The sequence below is a fragment of the Hipposideros armiger genome, unplaced genomic scaffold (genome assembly GCF_001890085.2).
Source record: "Hipposideros armiger isolate ML-2016 unplaced genomic scaffold, ASM189008v1 scaffold_25, whole genome shotgun sequence".
Lineage (NCBI taxonomy): Eukaryota > Metazoa > Chordata > Mammalia > Chiroptera > Hipposideridae > Hipposideros > Hipposideros armiger.
In genome coordinates, this window is record NW_017731375.1 from 2,687,187 (window position 1) to 2,704,714 (window position 17,528).

The 17,528-nt window shown below is 50.5% G+C and overlaps 1 protein-coding gene across 1 annotated transcript in view; it reads left to right on the top strand.

The window, feature by feature from the left end:
- The window catches only part of WWC1 (WW and C2 domain containing 1), a 100,577-nt gene that overhangs the window by 69,803 nt on the left and 13,246 nt on the right, over nt 1–17,528 (top strand). Inside the window, exons 10-16 of the mRNA XM_019635931.1 lie at nt 1–79; nt 3,218–3,326; nt 3,781–3,861; nt 4,555–4,641; nt 5,788–5,980; nt 10,963–11,115; nt 13,125–13,213. Of these exons, the coding sequence (XP_019491476.1) occupies nt 1–79; nt 3,218–3,326; nt 3,781–3,861; nt 4,555–4,641; nt 5,788–5,980; nt 10,963–11,115; nt 13,125–13,213 (791 nt within the window). The remainder of the gene's footprint in view (nt 80–3,217; nt 3,327–3,780; nt 3,862–4,554; nt 4,642–5,787; nt 5,981–10,962; nt 11,116–13,124; nt 13,214–17,528) is intronic.

The window sequence follows — 17,528 nt, forward strand, 5'->3', positions numbered from 1 at the left end:
GAACTGAGCCTTGGCAGCAGCACCCGGGAGAAGTACCAGCTGGAGGGACCTGGCGCGGAGGACAAGCAGTTGGGCCAAGGTAGGGGGCACCGCACCCGCAGGGTGGGAACCGCGAGGAGGGAGGAAGGTGGGCGCTGTGCCCAGGCCGGAGCTCGGACCCCTGTGACACCTGTGATCATACGGTCATCACTGACTGCTTTCTGCGTGCCAGACCTTTACATGGGATATCGAGTCATTTGTTCATTCAGTGGGTATTTATTACGCACTTACTATATTCCTGGGCTAAGGAAGCGTTTTCTGTGGTGGATTCATTCATTCAACAGATAACTGTTATTCGGTACCTACTAAAACTACATGCCTGGTCCTATACCAATGGATGTACATGGTTCATTCATTCAGGCAACAAACAGGCCATGTGCCGGGCACTGGTTTAGTCATCAGGATACAGCGTTGAGGGCAGGTGCCCGTTCCCAGGAAGCGTACATGCAAATGGAGGCGCAGGTAGTAACTGTCCAACCAGACCAGGAGAAGCACTGGGAAGAACATAGAACAGGATATGGTGGAGCCTTTCAGGTTGGGGTGGGCCTGCCAGTTCAGATTGGCTTGGGAAAGAAGGTGGCATTTGAATGGAGACTTCAGAAGCGAGAAGGAGCCAGCCGTGGGAAACGCAAGAGCAAGACCTGAGGCGGAGCAAGGGTCTACGACAGGGGCCATAGGTGGGGGGTCGCCAACGAGGCTGGAAATCAGGCAGAGTCACAGAAGGCCTGAGGAGCTAGGCTAAGGAGTTTGGATTTTATTGTAACTGCATTGGGGACCCATGTGACTGTTTTAAGTCAGAGAATGATCTGACTCCCATTCTGTGTGGGGTCAGAAGGTCCATGCTGATGTGGATTGAGATTTCAAGAAGTAATCTTCCAAAAAGAAGACTGCTGGTGGTGACCGCTGAGACTTATTGAGAGCAAACCTCTCTATCTTTAGCAGCAACCACATACTAACTCATAATAGTTAACGTTCACGGGGGCGCAGTGCACAGTGAGCAGTGTGCTTCATAAGGTGCAGTTGGTTCCTTCTCTTGTGCCCATTCCACAGATGAGGAAATGGTGGTGCAGAAATGTGACGCCACTTGCCCTGGGTCCCCCAGCCGGCAAGTGGGAAGGCAAGGATTGGAATCTGGGTCTTTTTTTACCCCAGAACCCACCCTCTTTGTCGTCACTCATCACACTCCTCTTAGGATGCTCGATAGCTCAGTGTGTTCATACCCGAGATGCTCTGGCCCTCACTGGTTCCGCCTCCTGGGTGTGAAGGTCAGGACTGAGCAAGGTGCTTAGTCAGCCCCCCCGGGGGTTCTTGGCCTTTCCGGGCCTGACTTCCCTGGTAAAGTTTATCAAAAACATGGGGCCTGTTTAACGGTTTTAGCATTTAAAGCTTATTAACACTTCGGAGGTTGTTCTTGCTTGTCCCCCACTTTGCAGGCGAAAGAATTGAGGCACAGTGAGGTTAGATGACGTCCAAGGTTAGTGTCACAGCTACAAAGTGGTGGAGTCAGGGTTGGTACCAGGACTACCTGCCCAGAACCCACGTGAAGGCAGGTACCGGCTCCTGCTCCTGGTGAGCCAGCTAGGAGACGCTGGACCCATCTGAGCCTGAAGGCTCCAGGAATGGGCAGGAGGGCCACCACCGTGCCCACAATCCACCATCTGTGTGCAAGGACCGGTGGCAGCAGGGGGAGGACGATGAGATTCCCTGGCTAATGCAAGGCTCTGCTGGGCGAGTGCCCGCCATTCCCTTAGACGAGAAGCCGAGAGATCCCTGGGGCTCTGTCATCAGGAAGAGAGTCATGCTGAGTGCTCTCAAACAAAAATAAAAACAGGCTTCCTACTACAGCAGGTGGCAAACTTCAGAAAATTGTTCCCTGGAGAGGAGGAGGTGCAGGTGAAACCTCTAACAAGGCCCAGGAAGAGTTCCCGACGCTACCCAAGGGCGTGGTAAACCCAGGAGGGGACCGAGTCTGGTGCCCGGTGTTGGGGAGTGGCCTCCTCTCCTCCCCCACAGCATCCTTGGGGCTGTGGGCCAGAGGCCGTGTGCCTCAGGATGGCGTTTCCTTCATGCCACCTCCAGAACCCTTCCCTCAGCGAGCGATGCCAGGCTGAGCGCAGATGCTAAGCAGGTTATGCGATTAGTGCTGCTGTTCAGTCAGCAGACAAATTAATCTCCTTAAGTGGTTTAGTGGAGGGTGGAGGTGTGCGCGTCTGGAGGCGGGAGGTCCCCGCAGGCTGCAGCAGGCGTGGGACACCGACTGGGAAAGCTGCACCCGGATGGACGGCTGCTCACATCTCCCAGGCGGGGTGTCACCCTGCCCATGCCCAGTTTCTTCTTCCGTCTGTCCCCAGCACCCAGCACACAGCGGGGGCTCAGTGGTGATGGCTTTGAGGTGGAGGGCCCTGAGTTTGGCCTTCCCTGCCGTGCAGAGGGCAGGAACTGTCATCTTCATCTTGGTAGCTCTGAACCTGGCAATGGGCCTGGCACACTGTCGGCGCCCGTGACTTGGGGCAGGAAGGAAGGTGCAGCCTGTGCCTGGTCTGAGCCGTGGGTCCGAGACTCTGGAGGGCCCCCGTCAAGGACAGGGAGACGAGTGGGATGGGATAGGCCGAGTGAGAGAGCCCATGTTTCAGTCCTACCCATGCGCCCCCTTCCCCTTCCTCAGGGTTCAGGGGCTGTTACTTGACGCCAGGCTTGTAGGGATGCATGTAGAAGGCATCGCCATAGTGATAGGAATGCCAGTCGCAGTAAGGAGAGTAGTGATGGATGTTATAGAGCGCTCTCCCCGCACCAGCGCTATAGACTTCCCTGTACTGTCTCATTGAGTCCCCCACACAAGCCCTCCAGGGTAGGTGTTATCTCCGTTTTTACAGATGAGGAATTGGAGCTGAGAGGGGCTAAATCAGTGTCCCAATATCATGAACCAGCAAGTGGTGGAGCTGAGATTTGAACCCAGGCACTTTGACTCCAGTGGCTGGGATATCAAACACAGCATTAGATGCTGCCCTTTGCTTCACCCCAATGCAAGGCAGGACCTGGTGCAGAGTTCAGAGATGGCTGGAATTGGGCAGGACCATCTTAAGGCAGAGGGTGGATAGATCAAAAGTGTGTTGCAAAAGCGGTTCTTTGGCTTCTGAACCCCATCTTGCCATCCTTCCTTTCCCACCTCTTCCTCCAGCTGTGAATACAGCCCAGGGGTGCGGCCTCAAAGTGGCCTGCGTCTCGGCTGCCGTGTCAGATGAATCCGTGGCTGGGGACAGTGGTGTGTATGAGGCATCTGTACAGAGGTGGGTCCCTGAGTCCTGGATCTCTGGGAACTCTGAATCCTCAGAGTTTGGGCCCCAAGGTATGTGGGAGGGACCCACGGGGGGACATGCCCGGGTGACCCCACACCCCAGCCTCTCAGGCAGCCCTGTTTGGAGCCATGCCACAGAGGCAGACAACACAGCTCCTCCGAGGGCTGGGGGTGCTTTGGATTCGGGAGCACACCAGTTCTTTGGTTGCCATCTGGGGTGTAAGGCTAGGGGAGCAAGCACTGGAGAAAGGACAGCCCCTTCGAAAGGGACCAAGAGCGGTGGTGGGCGGGAGGGTCAGCAGGGAGGCTGAGCGGACCTCCCCACACTGTCCTCCTGAGGATCCAGCTGCACCTTTCCAGACAGAACCCTGTTTCTAGACAGTAACTTGGGCCCCTGGTCACCGCAAGGAGGTCTGACCCTGTTTCTCTCCCGTGTTGCCTTCCAGACTGGGTGCTTCAGAGGCCGCTGCTTTCGACAGTGACGAATCAGAAGCAGTGGGTGCAACCCGGGTCCAGATTGCCCTGAAGTAAGTGACAGGGAGGGCAAACGCAGAGGGGTGCCATCTGAGCAGGGTCCCTTCCTCGTGGGCAGCGTCTCACCAGCGTTTACCTTCCCGGCTGCCCAGGGAGGAAGGCAGAACCACCAGGATCTGCTGACACTTGTAGGCTCCCAGCTAAAGGGGACCCATCTCTTTCCCTGCCTCCCAGCCCCTCACTTTATAGAGGTCTTCAAAGCCCTGAGGCTTTGCAGACCGTGTAACTTGCCCTGACTCACTGAGCTGGCCAGTGGCAGAGCCAGACCAGGACTGGGACTGAGACCTCGCTCTTGGTCTGTTTGGTCATTGTCGCTGTGGCTTTTGCTTTACCATCCCATGGAGAGTTCAACCTCCTAGACCGAAGTTGACTCCTGGGGGCTACAGCCCAGACTTAATTCTTATTGTCTCTTGATGTGGGGATGGCCTCAATATTTTTTTAATAGGGCTTAATTGCCAACATTTAAATATCAGGAAATTTCGCACAAACTTCTGGCATCCCTTTTAAAATGGAGACTAATAGCTCCTCTATTCCTGAATGGCAGCAAAACACTGGGTCTGCGCTCTCAGGCTCACCACAGTCCCCAGAGCAGCCAGCAGCCACCACGCCTGTGATGATCAGAGAGAGAGAGAGAGAGAGAGAGAACTGTTAATAATAGGTACTCCGTGTGCCCCTTTCCCTTTCAGGTATGATGAGAAGAGTAAGCAATTTGCAATATTAATCATCCAGCTGAGTAACCTTTCTGCTCTGTTGCTGCGACAAGACCAGAAAGTGTGAGTATGTGGCCCACAGGCTGTGTATTATCCTCTGTCCCCCTGCTGCCATCCCTGGGATCACTCTTTCGCTCTGTCCTGTTCGCTCTGCTTACAAGGGGCCCTGTAAACCCACTGGGGGCATTTAATGCCTGTGACTGTGATGCTAAGTGTCAGCACTGTGCACGTGGAGACAGGCATGAGGGCAAACTCACCAACCATAAAGAGAAGCACTCCGTACTTCACACACACGCCCCGAGCACCTACCGTGTGCCAGCGGGAAGCACAGGGTGCTGAGCAGATCACTATGAACTTGAGGCCTCCTGGAGAAGAAAGTCACGGTCCCTTGTATCTGCTCTCAAGTATTCCACGCAGAAAGAGGCAGGTCTACCATTCTCAAGAGTCAGCACCCATCACTGTGCTTCTGTTGGATGTGATGGGTGTTACCTCGAAATTGATAATGGGCCAATACCTACCTGCACTGTCTGCCTGTTGGCTGTTCCCAGCACACAGACCAGGAATCGCCTGCCTCCGTGTTCTCCTTTACACCAATGGCCTGACAGCAGTAGCAGGAGCTTATATATATATAATCTCATATATCTGGGATCTGCACCCAGCCAGCATCGGGGTGCAGCATGTGGGAAGGAGGAAAGCAGGCCACACAGAAGAAAGACGCGATTGGACACTGGGGTTGTTTTCAGTCTTTTGCTCGTACACATGGCGCCAGGGTGAAAAACCTCATATGTCACTGGTACTTGTGCAGGGGTATCAGTGCAAGGGTGCCTAGAAGAGAGCTGTCTGGGTCAAAGGGCAAATGCATCTGAGGTTTTGTTAGGACGGCACGTTCCCCTTCGCAGGGGTTGCCTTCCTCCCAGCGACTGTGTGAGGATTCCTGTGGATTAACAAGCAGCCTCGCCGTGGAACTTCGCACGCTGCTGGCCTCAAGCTCCTCATGCTTTGAGGTTCTAAGAATTTAGGGCGTTCAGGAGAAGGAAGAGCGATGTATATTCTTAGGGGCCCTTTTCTGCATCCCTCCCAAATAACCTCCGTGAGAAACGACAGGCCCTGGTCCACTGTTTTCTTCGGCATTTGCAGCAGCTGGTTAGCTCATCACAGCCCCCAGACTTGGGCTGACCCGGGCTGTCCTGCATTTCTGTCTCCCTGTAGGAACATCCGTGTGGCTGTCCTTCCCTGTTCCGAAAGCACCACCTGCCTGTTTCGGACCCGGCCCCTGGACGCCTCGGACACCGTCGTGTTCAACGAGGTGTTCTGGGTGTCCATGTCCTATCCAGCCCTTCACCAGAAGACCTTAAGAGTCGATGTCTGCACTACCGACCAGAGCCTTATGGAAGATTGCCTGGTGAGGGCAGTGTGTCTATCTGTCTGTCTGTCTGTCTGTCCGGACTTCTGTCCTTCTAGGGATTGGTCCACCTTGCACTTCAGCATGAAGGCTTAGAGAAAACACAGATTGGTGTCAGTCAGCATCATCTGGGGTTCGAGGCAGGCTCTTCCACAGGTAAACAGCGTTCTCAGACTTACTGGGGGTGAGGGGAGCTCGCTTTATGGGAGAAAGAGTAACAGACTTAAAAATGTTTTCCTAAACTACCAGAACCTGGAAGATACTAGCCACATGCCATAGTTTGACCATGCAGCATTAGAGAAGAACAAATAGACAGGAGCTCAGACCCCACCTTTACCACCCGTTATATAGCTGGGTGACTTCGGGCAAGTTACTTAACCTCTCTGGTCCTCAGTTTTCTGATCCATAAAATGCAAATGATAATGCCTCCCTCATGCCCACTAGAAGAGTCATTATAAGGATTAAGTGAGAGGGTTCATGTAAAGCACCTACTCATCTGACACACAGTAGGTTCTCGTCGGATGGGGCCACTGCTAGTCCCTCCCTGGAGCAGAGCTCCTCCGACGTCCCCCTCCTCCTCACCCGCCTATTTCTCCCTCCCCCCACCAGTATTGGCAGGAGTCAGGATTGGAGATGAAGTAGCCCTGGGTCCCTACAGACAGGCAGACCCAAGTACAGATGGATGTTCCTCAGCTTTCGCATCTAGAAAATGGGGATTCGTAGCTAACGCAGGGGCTTGATGTGCTGCCCAAATGACTTAGAAGAAGTGAAGGGCTTTGTTCCCCCTGCGCCATTTAGATTTCAAAGTGTTCGAATGGTAACATGAAATAGAGCCACCTTTGATGGCTACGCTGTAAGCCAGTAAGGATAAACAACACATTGTGTTGAGGGCCCCGTTGGAGATGGATGGCTTTAGGTAACAGGAAACGCAGGCACGTGCAAAGGAGGGAAACAGGATGTGAACCCTCCCGGAGCTTCTCCCGCCTCCGTGTCTGGACGCTGGGAGGGTGGCAGGGGCAGTCCTGCCCCCTGGATGGGCTGGCCTCCTATTTCCTGGTGTGACCCACACTTGACCTGCAACCTCCTCACTCTCCATACTTGACAGATGTGCCTCTGCTTTTGCTGTGGCATTGAGGCCACATCCTTTGGCCCTAAGGCTGAGTCACCAGCCCTTCCCTTCCCTGCCGTGCCACCTAAAACTCTTCCAGCCTCAATCTCTTTATGTGTAAAATTCAGCTAGCACTGCCTATCTCACCAGTGGTTCTCTGGAGATTAAACGAGGCTCCACAGCAGCGCTTCCGAAACTTGAACACACACACGAGTTCCCTGGGGCCTCTGGTTAGAATGCAGATTCTGATTCAGCAAGTCTGGGACGGGGCCTGAGATCCTGCATTTCGAACAACCTCCCAGGTCATGCCAATGCTGCTGGTGCCTGGACCGCACCTTGGACAGGAAGGACGTAAAGCAGTGAGGAGCCTGCAGGATACCAGTTCCCATCCCTCTCCTCCTCAGCTGGGGCCCATAACAGCATCGTCGTGGCCACTTACGCTGTTATTATTACTGACAACAATGCAATAGCTAGTGTCGACTGGGTACAGTTTATGTGGCAGGCACTGAGCTAAGCTCCTTACCTGTATTATCGCTGTGGATCCTCACTGAGTCTTATAAAATAGGCCCTGGTATACCAGTGAGGAAACCGAGGCACAGAAATGAGAAAGAACTTTCCCAAGGTCACACAGTCAGGAGCACTGTCAGACCCTCTACAACCCACCCATGTCAGACCCTCGGTGTTTTCTCCGTGCCAGCGCAGTGCTCCCTGGACCTCACAGGTGGGGACAGTGACTGGAGGGAGTGGCAAGCATGGTGGCCGCTGAGTGACAGGGCAGGACACTTTTCCAAACCCGGGCTCCTGCAGCGCAGCGTTTCCTCAGCCCTGGCCACTCCAAAGTGAGGAGACTGCATCCTGTGTTCTTCTCCTAATTGGATGCCTTTTGTTCCTCTTCCCTAATTGAAGTCTGGCCATTGCTGGTTGCCATGGCAGCAGCCAAGCGCCCATCCCACGGTGGCTGGTCTCTGTCCGTGGCCAATGGGAAACCTACTTCTCCGTATCCTGTGGGGACGTGGAGTGTCAGGCTATCATGGTTTGGTGGCTGGAGGAGGCGAGGAAGGGAGACACAAGGAGAAAGGGCTGTCTGCTCCCACGCAGTCTTCCAGCACTGCTGCGTTTGCGGAATCCCTGGTCTGTTCAGAGCCATGGAATCAGCGAGGCAACCAGAGTACCGGTCCTGAGCAGTGTCTGTGTGTCCAGCGCTGGCTTAAGAGCTTTGCGTGCAGTATCTCATTGAATCCTCACAGCAGCCCTAGGAAGAAGCATCAGGACTGCTGTCATTTGACAGATAAGGGCGCAAGGCCCAGACAGGCTCCGTAACCTGCCTGGGTCATCCAGCACATAGGTTTAGAGACCTGGATTTAGAGACCTCAATTTGAACACAGATTCCAGCTTCCTTACACATAGCCATCGAACTGTCCTATCTGTCACGGGGTGACTGTACGAGTCTCTCACGTCCTTGGACCTGGATTATGGTTTTGGAGGAATATGTGGCCTGCTTTCCCCAATATCAGAGGCACCAGCTCTACCCAAAGCTATAGTGCAGCATAATAGGTCACATGCTTTCCAGCTGGCCCCTAGCTGCCCACCCTCACCTGCTAAGCTCACAGCCACTCAGCACAGGCTCCATTGAGGCAGCCCCCTTCCTAGGCCCCACTCAAGTCCCGTAAGTAACAACAGCTCATAACACCATCTCCTTTGTGCCTTTCTCACTTGGCGAAATCCCAGCTCCGTCGAAGCGAACTCTCCACCTCCTTTCCACCTGTGCAACTGGACAAAAACACACACAGCCATGCCGGATGGTGTCATTTTAAAATCATGGCCACGGAGCTCCCGTGAGCCCTAATGCTGGTGCCCAGCACTTATGCTGTATCTCCAAAGATTTTACTCTCCAGCTTGTCCCAGCGGGTAGTTCTTATCCTCCCCTCCCCTGAAACCTTCTGCAACTGCCACCCACATCCAGCTGTTCTCATCTCTGCAATTTCTCCTGGCTGTAAGGATGGGCCCTCCCACTCCCATTTAAGGCCATTCTCTCGCAAGGACATCAGGCCAGCGGTCATTGTCCTGCTCTCCCTTCTGTCTTCAGTTCTCCCTCCTCCGCTGGATCTGACCCGTCAGTGTCCCAACGTGCTGCTCTTCCCCTTTGCTTAAAAAACACACTTTTCTTTACCCTACTACTGCCTCCAGCGACGGCATCCTTTCTTGCCTTTTCTTTACAGCAAAGCACGAAGGAGGTGTTCACATTCTCTGTAACCCAGCCCACATGGGCTTTTTCCCTCATCAGAAAAGTGCTTGTCAAGTCCTCAGTGACCTGCTTGTTGCTAAATCCAGTGGCCAGTTCTACATCATCTCGTGGCCTGGCAACTGCACGGGGCTCAGTTGCTCATGCCACCTTCCTTGATAGCCTTTGTCGTGACACTTATCTCTGCTAGCCTTTTCCCATCTCGCTGTCTTCTCTCTGTGTCTCCTTTGCTGATTCTTCATTTCCCTGACCCCTCTAGGTTGGAGGGGCCCCGGGCTGAGGCCTTGCTCCTCCTCCCTTGTCTATTTGCTTTGACCCCCTTGGTGATATCCTGTCTCTTGGCTTTAAACACTGTCCCAAATGGATGACTCCAGCCTGAGCCCCTCTGCTCATCTCTATCTTATATGTCCTCTGCCTGGTCCACGTCCTCTTGTGTGTCCAGTAGGCATCTCAGATAACTTGTCCACAAATGTGCCCCCTGATCTTTCGTCCTGTGCCTTCACCATCTCAGCTGATGGCAACCCCGTTCTTCCGTTGCCCAGGCCGGAGACCATAGGGTCATCTTTGACCCTTTTCCTGTCACGCCCCACACAGTCTTTCAGGAACTCCTGGTAGCTCCACCTTGAAAAGATCCCCCCGACTCCAGCTGCCTCTCACCACTATCATCTCTTACATGGCTTGTCACAAGCGGTCTCCTCCTGGGTGTCCCACCTCTGTCTTTTGTCTTCTCCATTCATCTCTTCAATACAGTAGCCAGAGTGATCCTATTAAAATTGCAAATCAGTGCATGCCACGCCTGCTTGAAAGCTTACCATGGCTTCTGTCTCCACCTAGAGTCCACACCTGGGCCCTTTACCTGGCCTCCAAGGCCCTCCGGGATCTACTCCTTGTTACCTCCTAGATTTCATCCTCAAGACTTCCCCAGCCTTCTTGTGCCCCTGGAATACGCCAGCATGTGCCCCACTCCAGGCCTTTGCACCCGCTGCTTCCTCTGGCTGGAATTCCCTGTTTCCAGATATCAATGCACAGGGCTCACTGCCTCGCCTCCTTCTGGTCTTGGCCCACGTGTGACCACCTATTGACAATCACATTCCCCCTCCCTCCTATCCCCTGTATCCTTTTTCTCTGCAACTTTTCATTATCTAACATTTCTCTGTATCATAGATGTTAGAGTACACGTTATCTTCACACTATCGTCTCTGAAGTCAAGATGCAGTTTCTACTGGACGGCAGTTCATAGTTTAATTGGCAGCTATTTTTCTTTCTTAGTGATGCATGAAATAATATATGTATTCTTATACCTTTCTCCATTTCTTGTGCAAAAAGTAGCATGTTGTATATCCTGTTCTGTACTCTGCTATTTTTCCCCTTAACAATATAGCCTGCAGAGCTGTCCATATCAGTATCTACAGATAAACATTTAACAGACATTTGGCAAGTGAGTAATCCGATGGATGAATAAGTTAGTGAATGAGTGAGTTATCAGAAATGATTAACGACTAGCCCTTTCTTCCTCCCAGGAAGCTTCCATCTCACCTGGACAGGTATTGTCCATACTTTTCCCAGGAGCCAAATGCCCCGGGACACCTTTCCAGCCCCTGCTTACGCTCTCCCTTTTTACATCTTCAACAGGGAGGCGCCCAGATCAGCCTGGCCGAGGTCTGCCGGTCTGGGGAGAGGTCGACTCGCTGGTACAACCTCCTGAGCTACAAATACTTGAAGAAACAGAGCAGGGAGTCCAAGCCAGGGGGAGCCTTGGCCCCCACCCCAGGGCCTGAAAGCACGGTGAGCTGGGCCTCAGGTTTGCGCCACCCCCCACACATGCAGCACTGGGATGCAAGGAAGGAAAAAGCTTCTCCCAGAAAGGGAGATGTCTGTGCATCAGAGGTGGAAGATATGGAGCAGAGGGGACGGGGAGGAGAGGGTGAAGAGGCGAGGGTAAGAGAGATCTCTGCAAGGGGCCAGTCCCCCATCTGCAACTGCCCCCCTTCCCAGTTGTGCTCACCCTTCTATACTTTGCTTGACCTCATATGAAAACCTGAATTCACGTCATGATTTTTTTTTAAATTAAGTGAAGAAGGAAGGCAACATCTGTGGAAGGTAGAAAATGAACCTTTATTAAGACCCTACTATGTGCATAGTAGTCCATAGTGGAAACTTGATGTAAGAGGCAGAGGAAAGTCATGGGAAGGACAGTTCGAAGACTGACCTGGTGTTTCTTGGGTGATAGGGGTCAATGTTTCACCTCTCTGCACTTCCATTTCTTCATGTTGAATCTATTCGAGTCTAAAAGCATTGTTAGGAAGTTTTGAAGAAGTACAAAGTTTTAAAGAGCACTTGGTAAGGGCTTGATAGACGGTATCTGTTTCATTACTTCTTTCTTGAAAATCTTACATTTGCCTATTTTTGACTGAAAATGTGTATCGTTTTCATTTTAGTGCAGTATACTTTAACCTATAAAACATCCTTAAACTGTTTCCTGCGTTTGGAAAGTCCAAGTCTGCTGGCCAAGTAGACTGGCCAGAACTCTATGGAGCAGTGAAATTGCCCTTGAACATAGAGTGACACAGGGTATGGGATCCCAAATAGTTGGTTGCTGCCCGGAATATCAATGGAGGGGATGGGCTACGTCGCACCAGTAGGGATAAGAGTAAGGATTCAATCTGTTCTCTCCTCTTCCTCCTCTCTTTTCATCATCATCATCATTGTGTGCACTTCCTGTGATGTCCGGCACTGTCCTGTCTGTCCTGCGCCCTTGACCAGGGCTCAGAACGGTTATGTAAGGACACACATCTCCTAAGCAACCAAGCGAGGTCTCAAACCCACTCTAAAAGTCTGTGAACTGGCAACAGTCTAAAAAATAGACCCCTCTACTACCTAGAGCATTGTCTTGCATGAGGGGCACCAAATTTCGGCATGCTAGTGTCCTCATTTCCAATTTCTCAAGGGAATAATCATAACCTCTCCCTATTGGGAGGGTTGTAAAGGTTCAGTAAAATGCTATATCTATCAGTGCCGGCATATACCAGGCCTTCAGTTGACTTCAGTCCCCTCTTTCCTTCCCCAAAAGAAAATTTCAGGAATTACCCAGACTCTGGCCCAGGGTTTTTGCAAATTAACCATATCCTCAGAAAAGGACAAGATCGGTTTTGCTTTGCTACTAGTAGGCATTTACTGAGGGCCAATTATGTGCTAGGCACTGTTCTGCCTACCTTATGTATATATTCCCAATCTTCGTAACCACCCTTTGTGGTAGGTATTAAAGGAAACTTGAGTCTCAGAGAGGTTAAAGCACGTCTTCAAGTCACACAGGCCTTTTCACTCTAAACAATGCTCAGTATAGACCTTCTTCTTCCAGGAAGCCTTACCTGACTACAGCCCCCAAAAAGGCTTTGCCGTCGTTCCTCTATTCCCAAGCATCCATACTTCCCTCTCTCACAGCGCTTCTCACATTGTTTTGTTATTGATGGTTCATGTGATGATCTCCCTGACTACCCTGTGATCTCCTTAACAGCCGAAGACCTATAAGTCTGTCTCACTCAACTGCTGAACTTGGCCGTCTTCCAACACTGCCCACATATACTGGGGTTATTCTCAAGAGAACTGCTAGTTAGGAGAACTAAGTCCTGTATTTCTAATGTATAAGTGATCCTGGGGCAAGACGCTCACCCACTCCAGTCTTCAGTTTTACCCTCAGTTCACGGGGAGGGTCATCCTCTGAGAAGCTCTGATTCTTGCCGGGAGGGGCCGCGTCCGTGGTGTGCAGATGAACCCGTGAGCCCTTGTTTTCACAGGACGCCGTGTCTGCTCTGTTGGAACAGACAGCAGTGGAGCTGGAGAAGAGGCAGGAAGGAAGCAGCAGCCGGACCCTGGAAGACAGCTGGTAAGTGAGCGCTCCCTTGAGCCTCAGGAACTGGTCTGGCTTGGACCTGGGCCTGGGGAAGAGATCCCCAAACACCAGGGCAACCAAGAGACGTGGTCCCCTGGGAAAACTGAGACACTCTCCTCATGGTTTCTCTACAGGTAGCGGTGCAGTATAATAGCCTGGTTGGTGGTTCCCCAAATCCCTTCCCAATTTGTTATTCTGTGTTCCACGAAATAGTCAAGCTAGTTCACATCTAATATTAGTTTCTCTTGATGCACTTACATTTATTTTGGTAAAAAAAGGAAAAAAACTTAAAGACACTTTATATTACTATAAATGGAAAATAAGTATAATTTGCCATAAAATGAAGAGGCCTCAATAAGGAATTGCATTTGACTGCTAGGAACAAAGAGCAGAAGATAGGAGTTTATTTCTTTGTTACTTAAAAAGAGGAAGGCAATCGAAGGCTCATCTGTCAGCTCCGAGATGTTACTGGGAGCCCAGACTCCTTCTGTCATTCTGGTTTGTGTCGTTACTGTGCGGCCTCCATCATCAAGACTGCTTTATAGGCCAAAATGGCTGCTGAGTCACCAGCCATCAGGCAAGCATCAGGAAAGGAAAGTCAAAAGTGCGTCTATGTGCCTTTTAACCAAGGAGCATCCCTGAAGTCCCGCCCAGCATTTTCTACTTGCTTCTGATTGGCCAAGCATAGCCAGTTGGCCTAGCTCACTGCAAGGCAGGCTGGGAAATGAGGTCTGTTGAGCTGAGTACAAAAATCAGGGTTCTGTTACTAAGGAGGAAAGTGGAAATGGATATTGGGTGGGCCATGAGCCAATGAGTCGGCTTCAGAAGGTAACCGTGGACAATTAAATGGAATGAAAATAAAACAAGAGTGTTAAAGTCTAGCTAGATATATGGCTTGCTGCGGAAAGGACTGAAGGAACAGCTGCTGATGAAGAGTAAAAAGCTCACAGTAGACGCTCAATAGATGGTAGAAATTATTATTAGGAAAACAAGAAGGAACACTGCTGACTACGAGCTCAAAAGGAAGAAGGCAGGTTCCATCCAGAAGTTGATCGTTTGGGAGGAGGAAGTATGGTTGGGCTTCAATGCATGTGCTCTGAACTCAGATATAAATTCAGAGTCTAGCTCAGCCAGCTTCCCGTGGAATCCTAGGTCTGGGTGACGCCGGAGCACCAGTACGTTTTCAAAGCCCCCCCCTGGGTGATTCTAATGTGCAACCTGGGCTGAGAACCGTGGTGTGAAACCTCCTTTTGCTCATCTGTGAAATACGGGTTTTAAAAATAGCCACTACACGTGGGTCTTTCGTAGACTCCGTCAAATGATGCTTGATAAGCACTTCACACAGACCCTGACCCACAGGAAGCACTCAGTAGCTCTTCTGTCTTATTCGGTTACAGCCCCAAAGCCTACATTTGGTCTCAGAAGGAGCCTTTCCTTAATCTGTTTTACTCCAGAGGTCAGCAAATGTTTGCTGGAAAGGGCCAGAGAGTATTGTGCATGCCTGCTTTACGGGCCACACAGATTCTGTAGCATTCACTCACTCTGCTGTTTTTAGTGTGAAAGCAGGCACAGACCAAACGCACACCAACCACTGTGTCTCTGTCACCAAAACTTGGATCCAAACTAGGCAGTGGGCTGGATCTGGCCCTCAGGCTGACCTCTCTTTTACACGTCTTGATTCCTCCATGTGATGAAGGGTGTGGCAGGGTGCCTTAATTTTTATATGTTCATTTGTTGGTTTTAGGATTCTCTCTAAAATGTCTCAATTCCTCTCTCCCGCTCCCCGCCTTCTCTATCTCTCTCCCTCGCTCTCTCTCTCTCTCTTTCTAGCACACTGCTGGGCTGGGCTGTGATTCACACAGGCAAAGGTCTGATGCCGGAAATAGGCCCGGGACCTGTCTTCCAAAACCTTGGCACAACATCAGTGGTTTCCCCAAATTCCAAGCTTGTGTTGAGACTTTTCACACCATCGCCTAGCAACCGCCTTCTGTTCTCTCTCCTTTTGTGGCCCCCTCTCTCCGCACCCCTTGCCATTCAAACTCCCCTAGACACTGACTTGCAAAGAGGGCTGGGAATCCCAGCGCGGCTCTACTGGAGTAAATCCGAAGAAGACGGCAGGCTTCTTTGGGGGGGGGGGGAGCATGTTGGCTGGAATGTTAACTAGCCTTGCTGTGCCTGCCCAACCTTGGAGTCATGTGTGCAGGCCCCCAAAAGAGCAGCCCTCTCCGCTAATTTACCCCACTCCCTCAGCACCCAAGGCCCAGGGTGCCATTGTGTCTCCTTCCTTTTTATTTGGTCAGGCTTCTTTAGTGCATATAATCAGAAGGCTGGATTTTTTTTTTTTTTGAGATTCACAGGCAAAACAAAACTCTAAAAGTATTAGACAATAGAGGAGAATATAATCACAGACAACGCTAGCGTGGAAATCCCTGTACTGGCCTCCTTGGGAACGTGTGTTTGTCTAGGACAGATGTTGAGAAGTAGCCTTGTGGAATATTTCTCAAATAAGACGGTGCTAGTAAATGCTCCCACCAGCATGATTATGAGTATCCCCCAAACCTGCTGCCTCTCCGACATTCAGTATAATCCAACTACTGGACTTCCTCGAGACTCTGTCCATGTTTTATTCTGGCAGAGACTGCCAGACGGACTTCAGAGAATCAATTGGCTGCTCTGATTTACGCTCCCCATAGGGCTATGCCTGTCCCCCTCCACCTTCTCCAGCCCTTCAGATCACCAGATATTTCTTCTCATGCTGCTCCAAAGGGTAAAACGATGTTGTCTATTTTAATTATTTTTCTCTTTACAATTGAGATTGATTTTTTTTTCCGGAATTATTTAGATCAGATTCATAATCAAAGGAGGAGGTTTCCATATGGTTGAGCGCTGAGAGGATTTGAACAAACCTGGGCTGGAAACCGGGCTCCACCACTTAGCAGCCCGTGACACGGGACACGGCCTGTCAAATGTCTGATCCTCAGCTTGTGAATCTATAAAATGGAGACAGTAATTACTCACTGCAGGGCTGTAAGGCCTCAGCATAGCACCTGGAGCTTATTAAGCCCTCCGTAAATGCTGGTTAATGTGGCGTCTGCAGAATCCTGGAGGAGGGACTTTTTGCATGTTCCCATGTTTAATGGCTCTTTTATAAGGAGACAGAGAGGCTGCGGGCGCAGCGGAGGGCAGAGCAAAGCCCCTTCCGTAGCCAAGTCCCCCACTAAGTGCAGAGGAGGCTTTAATGGTGGGGTTAGGGGTAGAGATCCAACAGCTCTTCTCCCCACTGAGAAAATCCTAAGGGAGATTTTAGGTTTACCCACAGTCTCACTGAGCCAGCTAACTAGATGTCAGATTTTCTGCTTTTGGCTGGAATTCCTTCTGCTCAGTGTGGTAATGCTGCCTCATGCTGATCAGAAGCCTGGCGGTTATGTATGTCTTTGAGAAGGAAAGATGGGAATAGAGATAGATTACTAATTAACAAACGCGGTCCATTTGTCACACCACTCCTTCCAACCGTGAAGTCCATGGGGAAAGAATAATTATGCAGAATATCACCAAAAGTAAAGCCTCTTCAACAGATGATGCTGGAACAATTGAATATCCATATAGAAAAACAAAAAAAACTTTGAGCATGATGTACAAAAAGACTCTGAAATGGAGCATAGAGCTACACGTAAAAGCTGAAAACTATAAAACTCCTACTAAGAAAATGTAGGAGAAATTCTTTGCAACTTTAGGGTAGGCAAAGACTTCTTAGGTAGGACCTAAAAAGCACAAGCAATTTTTAAAATTGATAAATTGGACTATATCATAATCGAAAGCTTCTGTTCTTTGGAAGACACCATTTTGAAAAGGAAAAATTAAGCCACAGGCTTGGGGAAAATATTTGCAAGGGACTTATATCCAGAATGTATAATGAATTCTTACAACTCAATAATAAAAAGACAGCCCAGTTTTTAAATGGGCTAAAGATTCTAGAAGACACTTTGCAAAAGAAAATATAGAGATGGTCAATAAATGCATGAAAAGATTGTCAGTGGGAAAGTGCAAATTAAAACCACAGTGAGACATGAGCACACACCCTGGAGAATGACTAAACTTAAATACTGGTAATACCAAGTCTAGATGAGGAACTAGAATTCTCATAGCATTGCTGATGGGAATGTAAAGTGGCGTAACCACGTTGCAGAACCAGTTTGTCGGTTTCTTAAAAGTATAAACTTATACGTACTGTACGACTCAGCAATTCTACCCCTAGATATGTATCTGTTATGGTCTGAATGATGCCCCCTGCAAAATTCGTATATTGAGG